The sequence below is a fragment of the Telopea speciosissima genome, chromosome 3 (genome assembly GCF_018873765.1).
Source record: "Telopea speciosissima isolate NSW1024214 ecotype Mountain lineage chromosome 3, Tspe_v1, whole genome shotgun sequence".
Lineage (NCBI taxonomy): Eukaryota > Viridiplantae > Streptophyta > Magnoliopsida > Proteales > Proteaceae > Telopea > Telopea speciosissima.
The window spans coordinates 9,079,424-9,088,412 of record NC_057918.1 but is presented as its reverse complement, the minus strand read 5'-3'; the positions used below and the strand labels follow the sequence as shown (position 1 = coordinate 9,088,412).

Sequence of the window (8,989 nt, the reverse complement as noted above, 5' to 3'; positions counted from 1 at the left end):
GGAAGCAGTAGTTTTTTAAGCAAACTGCACCTTCACAAATACATTAATGGCTTCTTCATAATTTGTTAGTAACCTTGGCTCTCTCTTGACTCTTAACTGCTCTTCTCATTGCTAGCTTTTGGTTTTGATTTAATATGATTTATGTAAAGGCAAAAGCACTTTCTTTTACAATCTTTTTCAAAGAAATGATAACGTAAAGCATATTTGATTCTCTACTTTAATTTGTTTGTGTGTGTGCTTAATGCATGATTCTGTGTGATAAATTATGACATTGAGGAAGAGAGGAAGAGTCTTCCAGGTTTAATTTTCAGATACTAATGATTTTGCTTCTATCATTCTCAACTTTTCTAGTTCTTTACTACCCATTAGAACTTAGAAGAAGAAATTAAAGAAACTAACCTAATTAAAGCACATAAGACTAAGGTGGGAGCCATGGACGAAAGCAACAACTAAGCAAAGGTGGCTTTCAAGATGTGAAAGATGGACTAAAAGGAGTGCCCAAGTGCTCCCATGACTGAAACAATAGATGACCCACCATTGAAGACCAAGTCCAAACCTAATTTATAAGTTACCTTAACCGCTAAGTAATGGGCCAGTAGTCATGATATGGTTTTAGTTCTTGAGAATCAAATTGGGATCGGTCGAGATCGATATTGATATTGATCCGGATCACCCTAAATTGGATCGGGTGGATTAGCCCCTATATGAGATACCGATTCGGGCGATTCAACCGATTTCGGAGAGATATTAGTATCACTTTAAGTGAATACTTTCATAGCTGTGAAAGAGAAACAAAGAGAAGGAAATACCTAACACATGACTCTCAATTATTGAGTGGTGTTAGTGGATCTAAAAGGAATGTTCAACGTTGTACCTTTTTCTTTTTTTCTTTTTTCTTTTGAAATCTTTTCTCTTTTCTCTTTCAAATAGCAACACCCCCTCGTGGTTCTTCAGGAACCAGTCAATTCACAGAGACTGGGTCATCTGAAAATGCTCCAACTCTTAGCATCATCCACCTTCTCCATCAAGCTTTGCTGCCGCCATCTTTCCTTCTGATCTTCTTTTTCTTCTTTCTTTTCCCTTTAAAAATTTCACTTTCTTTTCTTTTTACCCAAAAAAATAAAATAAAAAAAATTGGGTGTAACACGAGGATTTCCAAGGAGTGGTCACCCATTCTAGTACTACTCTGGTTCAAACACGAAAAATTCCACTTTCACCCACTTTTAAGTCTAATCTTGGGGATCTTGATTTGTGTGTTAACCCAAATGATGAGATGCAATAATACTTATTGGGTTTAAACAAAAGGAGAATTAGATTGTGAGAGAAAGGTAAACAAAAGTACTAATGAGATGGTCCACTTAAACTTTCAATGAGCATCCTATATATGGATCATAGACATGGTTTAAATGCATGGTGTCGGATTGGGATTGGTCATCTTGGAAATCGATGATACCGGTATGGATTGGCCTGGATCAGACACTTTTGCCCCTGGTTTTTCATAAAAATTGAGTTTTTAATAAATTTACCCTTGATCCATATCGTTCCATTGACACGGGATCAACCAGGTATCAAGATTGGCCTGTGTCGATACCAATACAGATTGCCCAATAAGGCCGATCCATGTCTGATACCTCAAACCATGATCATTAGAGGGTACTTTTACTTTGTAGACTAATAGGCTATAAAAAATGTTTGATTTTTGAAGTAGCTCTAAAACTTTGCGAATATTGGATATAGTTACTGTGTTGGATTTTGAAAAGACTATGACCTGGTGCTAAACAAACTGCTGAACTGCCCTCTACTTTCAACTCAAACGAATATTGACTAGTGCCAAAATGAAACTTTGAAAATCTAAGAACTATGGGAAATTGCATGGCATACAACTTGACGGCTTAAAAATACTAGAATGTATGTCAATACACCTGAGGGTTTTAATTAAAGGGAGAAAGAACGCCACCTGGTCGGGCAGCGTGGTGTGTACCTGCGTCAAACACAGGTCGCACGTGAAATGATCGGTGTATCCCCTCAAAAGATTGAAAGGACCAAGGATGTGTCAGTCATTTCGTGTGCGGCGTGTACTTATGCCATCGGGTGGCATTCTTTATCTCTTAATTAAATTAGGTTTTGAAATTTGGCATATGGCTGATCCAACTCTAGACATGTCCATCCAAAGAATAAAGTTTGTCCGAGTCTTAAAATATTGTTTTGAAAATCTAAGGACTACAAGAGAGTGCATGGAGATATACAACTTAGTTGTATAACAACATAGACTGCACCCCGATTCCCCTCACCCTCTTGGGGTCAGCCCCACAAGTTTTATGACTCTCATATGATCCAATGCTGACCCAATGCACGTGTATTGGGGTGTATGTGCATGCCTAGGGGACAAGTCGAGCCGAAGGTCCAGAAACTTTTGTTAGCCAAAAAAAAGCATAGACATACAATAGACTGAAAAACACAAAAATTCGTGCTAATACATTAAATGATATTTGGTTCAATTAAATTCTAAAATTTGACATGTAACGAATCCAATTTAGACCTATCTATCCAACAATTAGAATTACTACATCATCCTCCACGTGATTAGAAATTAATGAGCCACCTAATAAAAGGCTTATGATATAGTCTGTCTTAAATGGGCTAAATTTTCTTTTCTTTTTTTTTTCTTTTTTTTGGATAAGGAAATGGGCTGCATTCATATATTATAAAAGTAGGCCCATAAAACGAGACAGCATGGCGTGACCCCGCCCCTCGTGACTCTGATCTTATATATAATAATATCATTCAGCTTTTCCATGTCACGTTCGTTATAATTGTCACATACGAAGGGTATTCCTGGAACTGAAGAAAATTGAATCCCCGCAGATAAAAGATTCCCAAGTCCGAAACCACCTCGTCCGTAAAGTTTGTTTTTTCGGAATATCTGTAACTCTAACTCATCGAAGAGACGGAAGACGTAATCTCTATATTTTATCTGTTTTGAACTTTTGTGCTATTCGTAAGCTCTGAGAAAAAAAAAGCTACACGAAGCAACCCCAACCCTTCTTTATCTGTCCCAGAATCGTTGTCTCTGCAAACCTGCAACCACTGAGATTCAAGCTAAGACCTGGTCTCTAAACTATGGGCTCTCCTTTTGAGTTAATATGTCTGGATTTCCCTTCCAGAAGCTAGGGCTAGGGCTAGGGCTACTACTGGTTTCTGATCACGGACTATTGTCTGGTTTGGATTTTTGGTGTTTTGAACGACGAAAAATATGAGATTTCTATTTTACGAATTCGTGAGTAACCGGACAATTAGTTCTTTCATCTTTGAACGATTGAAGAGTGTAGGAGAGATTAGTGAGAGCTACTAAGATGGGGAACGGTAAACACAGGTGGAAGATCTTCCTGTACCGGCCAGCTGCGTTAAAATCAGAATGGAAGGAGCCCCCAAAGGAATTCGTCTGTCCGATTTCTGGGTCTTTAATGGCGGATCCGGTGATTGTTGCTTCAGGGCATACTATTGAGCGAATCTGTGTTCAGGTTTGTAAAGACTTGGGGTTTACTCCAATACTCCCAGATGGCTCAAAACCTGATTTCTCTACTGTAATCCCTAACATCGCCATTAAATCGACTATTCTCAACTGGTGCCGTACTAATGGTGTTGAACGGCCAACACCTCCAGAGCTCTGCTCCGCGGAGAAGCTTGTTCGTGCACTAATACCGCCTGAGAAATCAACTCTCAATTGCACAAAAGAAGAAGAAGAAACAGAGAAGGAAGAGTTGCTTAAAGGAGTGGCGGAGAAGCCTCCAGTCAAATTTTCTTACGCAGCAACCGAGTTAAATCGCCGGCCGACTCACTTCTACACAAGCTCTGAGGAATCGGTAATTATCGGGACTCCCGGCACACCTTTACCATTCGCAACGCGGCCCTCTTGTTATTCATCTTCTTCGTCGTCCGACAATGTTACAGACGAGAGCTTAAATCCAATGTCCCCGGAAGAGGAGGAGATCGTCGTCAAGCTCAAGAGCTTACAAGTGTTCGAACAAGAGGAATCCGTGATCTCACTGAGAAAGATCACCAGAACCAACGCAGATATGAGGGTTCCACTCTGTACCCCACGATTGCTTTCGGTGCTAAAATCTCTCCTGAACTCACGCTACTCCGTCATCCAGATAAACGCGGTGGCATCTCTGGTGAATCTCTCGTTGGAAAAGATCAACAAGGTAAAGATCGTACGGGCTGGGATCGTTCCACCATTGATCGATGTGTTGAAGGGAGGGTTCTCTGAAGCGCAGGAACACGCTGCGGGTGCGCTCTTCAGCCTCGCTCTTGACGATGAGAACAAGATGGCCATAGGTGTATTAGGTGCGTTACCACCGCTGCTCCACATGCTCCGGTCGGAGAGCGAGCGGGCTCGGCACGACTCGGCGATGGCTCTGTACCATCTCTCGCTGGTTCAAAGCAACCGTTCCAAACTCGTGAAGCTGGGTTCTGTGCCGACGCTGTTAGCCATGGTAAACGGAGGGGACCTAGCGAGCAGGGCTCTGCTTATACTCTGCAACTTAGCGGCGTGTGCGGAGGGGCGGAGCGCATTGCTCGACGCGAACGCGGTGGAATGCTTCGTGGGGATGTTGAGGGGAAACAAGCTGAACTCGGAAACGGCTCGGGAAAACTGTGTTGGGGCGTTGTACGCGCTGAGTCAAGGGAGTTTGAGGTTTAAAGTGCTGGCGAAGGAGGCGGGAGCGGCGGAGGTGTTGAGAGAAGTGGAAGAGAGAGGGAGCGAACGAGCCAGGGAGAAGGCTAAGAGGGTATTACAGTTGATGAGAGGTACTGGGATTGACCAACAGGGCGAGGGAGAGGAGGAGGTGGACTGGGAGGGCTTGTTGGACTCGGGGACGCTGAGTCGGACTCGCAACCGATTCGTTTGTGGCAAGGATTCATCGGTTGCCAATTCGACTTAATTTTATTTTCACTTTCATTGTAATTATTGGGGGTTTCTTTTGTCTTTCCCCCTTCTTGCCACTCTTCACCTCCAAATTCCCCACTTTTTGTTTAAGGGATGTAAATTAAAAACATATTTTCCTTCTTTTTCTTTCTTTTTTGGTAATTATCAATATAACAATGGAATGTGATATTCTTCTAAAATTACAAAGACATATACGAAATGTGTATCAATATAAAAGAGGATATTTGATTAAGGGCCGATGTTCTCTGTGCTGTAGTGCAGGCTGGCCCTAGGCATATGGGGTGGATGCAATGACCACCCTACCCCCTGCACAGGCTACCCATGTGTCTGGGAGCAGCCTGTGCTATGGCACAAAGAACATTGAACATTCTCCCTTGATTAGATTAGATTTTAAAAATTGACACGTAGCTAATCTAGATCATGTCATATCTATCCAACCATTACAATGGACATATCATCTATCCACATGATATAGCATACCTATCCACATGACATAGCAGATGTTTGTGATGATAATAATTCACCCTTTTATCTTTCTTTTATGCGAAGATGTATAGAGAAATGTGGCTTTAAGAAAAGTAAGAATATAAATTGGGAAAGTTTCAATTGGTTGCATTTTAGTTTTAAGGCAAAAGTTTTCATGCATAGCTTGCATGTCCATAACAGGCATTGAATGCAATTAGATTGGTATAAATTTTCATCTAAAATGATATTAATACTTTTGTCTCCCCTATTTAAGGGAGTTGATTTGAGAATCTCCCATGTACAAATACTTTTCTCTAATTTTAATTTAAAGGTAAAGAAACCCACAACCTCAGAGTGGAGATTCCTTTCAGACTCTCTCTCTCTCTCTCTCTCTCTGGTTATAAAAAAATCTTCACCCTTTAATTAACGAGTCTTATCCATATCCTCCTCCTCCTTAATAAAAGCATACATAATGAGAGAATCTATCTCGTCGGAGTGCAAGGGTGGAATTGATACATTGGGTGACTTCCTTCCTTCTATATCTATCAAAAGTTTTAATGGCATCCGGTTCTTGTTTTCCTTGTCATATTGTTCATTACTTAAAGCATCTGCTTTTGCATTTCTTATATGTTTAGTAATTGAATTCAGCAAAGTCCACTCATCTGGAATCCAACAAGTCAGAACTATGGTGAGGAGTTTAAGCATAAAAGCCGCTATGGTTATGTATCAGCTTCATTGTTATTGATCTTTGTTTGTCATTGTTTGGTAATGAGGAGGATTATTGGAATACTACTTATCCAAAGCTGAAATACATGTTAGTAGACTCACTTGGTCTTGTATGAACATAGTCAACACTACGACCGTTGGATAGGAATACTCGATTCTTGTGTCTTATCTGACGGCTGAAATATTGACCATGTCTCATACATTGTGAATGAAAATCAATCCCTTACAATATTACATAAATAAAACTTGATGCTAACTTCAAAAGATCAAACAAAAACTTGCAGTCTGATTTGTAGCTTCGCTTGACTAGTCTTCGCAATCTTCACTTGAAGGAAGCCCTACCAAATTGCGAGAGATAACACAAATCCACATTGTTTATCAATGTAATTAATCCCTATTTTGCTTTCATAGATGAATCCTAGCTGCAAGAAGAACTCTCTACAATTAATATTATAGGGCTAGCAACATTAATGTGATTTATTATTCAATGGCTTACTTTGCTCCAGTTTAAGCTAGTTTGGTGATCTGTTCGACCATAAGATATTAAGTGATCGAATCAAATATTTGTCACATGACAGATCAATTGAGACTCAAATTAAAACTTTGAATATTTATTAATTACTTTTTAACAACAAATGGATTGCTAAAAAATGCGACGGAAAATATGCCAAATAGATGGGGTTAAGGACAGATTTTTGTTGTGAAAATTGAGATGTGGCTAGTTTAAATCATGTCCTTCATGTTGAATGGTTGGATTTGTAAAATTATCCTTCAATGTAGGTGGCCAGTCCATGATGGACCAAACAGACAAAACTTTTATCATATTTTGTTCTTGGGCTCATGTTCTCTATGCCGTAGCACAGGCTATGTTCAGACACATGGGCCTGCCACTCAGGGGAGCAGGGTGATCATTGCGCCCACCCCCATGTGTCTGGGCGCAGCCTGCACCCCCGACACAGAGAATATTCTCCCATTGTTCCTTTAAGAAAGGGTCTTATCTAACCATTGGAATTGGATAGATATGTCAATAGGTCTTTTTTTTTTTGGGTAAATTTCACGGACACCCCCTCTAAGTATTCAATATGTCACGGATTTATCATATTTTGAAAAATTATCACAGACACATTTTACTTTATGATTTTATTTCAATTTAGTCCACTCCGTTAGGTGCAGTTAAATTGTTATTAACTCTTTTATAATGATAAAATTATCTTTACCACAGGATGAACTTCCCATAATACCCTTAAGAATAAAACCCCAATACAAATCATTATCTTCGTCTTCTTCAATCTGACAGTGGGGCTTCTGCTTCTTCTTTCTCCTCTTGCAACCCCTTTCCTGCAACTCCATCCCCACGGCCCACCCTGCTCCTTCAACCTTGTATCCCTTTTATAATCCACCTAACCCAAAATCGAACCAGCAATCATCTCTACCTAGCTCTGCAACCTGCGTGCGAGAGGGTGAAAGACTGCAAACAGAGCACACAAGAAGCACAGGAAGCATGGGCACTGTGAAATTTCAGGCGATCATGAGAGAAGGAAAGAAAAGAAATCCAAGCGAAGGCCAAACAAGCGCCTCTCAAGATTGGACGATGATATCAGTAGTGATGACTATGAGAATGGGTCTGAGGAAGATCTTAGGAAGAAGCAATTTCACAAGAGGAGGCATAGGCACCCTAGTTCAAGGTCTGATTCAGAGTTGAGTGATGAGAGTGAGGGAGAGCATTCTGGGAAAAGATCGGAGACACCTTCTAGTAACAAAGAAATAGAAAATAATTATACCGTGGTGGATTTTTTTTTTTTTTTTGGTGGGATAATCCCATTTTGGGTATTTTTCTTGATGTGGATAATAGTTGCAGTTAAGACATAGACCTCAATTGAATTTGGGTTTTCTTCTTCCTCCACCTTAATTATTCCTTTATCGTTGAAATGTGATTCGTTATTATACACCAAAGTAACCTTGGTTCTTTCAACATGCTCCATTTCATTAAAAAAAACCCATTACCATGCATCAATTATCTTGTTAAAATGGAGATGTCAGTCTACTTATTAATTCTTTAGTTCATCCATTGCACAATTGATCAAAGTAGCATGAGAAGCAAGGAGTTTCAACTTGGATTCGAGGATCAAATAGGTCTACGATGGAATTGCTCTCAAGAACCCTATAATCGGCCCCTCAGATCTGAATACCTAACAATCCAATCCTAAAAACCCTAGAAATGGCTGCTCTGGAATGCCCTAAATAGAGATCAGTTATGGCTGATTCCAATTCGACGGGTCTGATTGAGTTTTTGAAACAGTGGTGAGAAGGCATTAATGTATGCACGAGCAACACCGTTATTTGACAGTATTAGATATTTTGGAAAGAGCAGGATGTCCTTTGCCCTTAAGAACCTCTTATGTTCCAGTCACTTCTGTGATCTGTTCAACAATAATATGAATCAAATGGTCCGATTTTGAAGTCCGACAGCTTGAACCGGACTTTCGCTGGGTCCTCCGACAAGGCGAAAAGTCTCGAACCTAGAGAGGCCTCGCGAAGTTGCAGATCCAGAGAGGAGAGAGCGGTCCAATTTTGAAGAGGTTTTAGCCGAGATACTACGATCCGAGAAGAACTTCTCCAACAAGAAAGCGTACACAAGTTGCAGATCTAGAGAGGAGGGAGGAATTGTCCGATTTTGAACTCCGGCAGGCTCTCGTCCCTCTTGCATGCAGGTTGCAGAGGAGGTAGGTAGAGAGGAGAGAGGGAAGAAAAGTTTTTTTTTTTTTTTGAAATGGAATGAGAGTTTTTTATTTAGATAACTAAAGTGTGTAAAATAGACATTTCAATTTTGATTGCTAATTAAGTAACTAT

General features: G+C 40.3%; 1 protein-coding gene across 1 annotated transcript; it reads left to right on the top strand.

The window, feature by feature from the left end:
* The first annotated feature begins 3,234 nt into the window (after positions 1 to 3,234).
* LOC122653489 (U-box domain-containing protein 38-like) lies at positions 3,235 to 5,042 on the top strand. The gene has a single exon (XM_043847338.1). It carries the CDS (start codon positions 3,354 to 3,356, stop codon positions 4,941 to 4,943), a length of 1,590 nt encoding a protein of 529 aa, XP_043703273.1. The 5' UTR covers positions 3,235 to 3,353; the 3' UTR covers positions 4,944 to 5,042.
* Positions 5,043 to 8,989: the final 3,947 nt, after the last annotated feature.

Coding starts and splice junctions, on each gene's coding strand:
- LOC122653489 (XM_043847338.1), top strand. CDS start 3,354: ATGGGGAACGGTAAACACAGGTGGAAGATCTTCCTGTACCGGCCAGCT.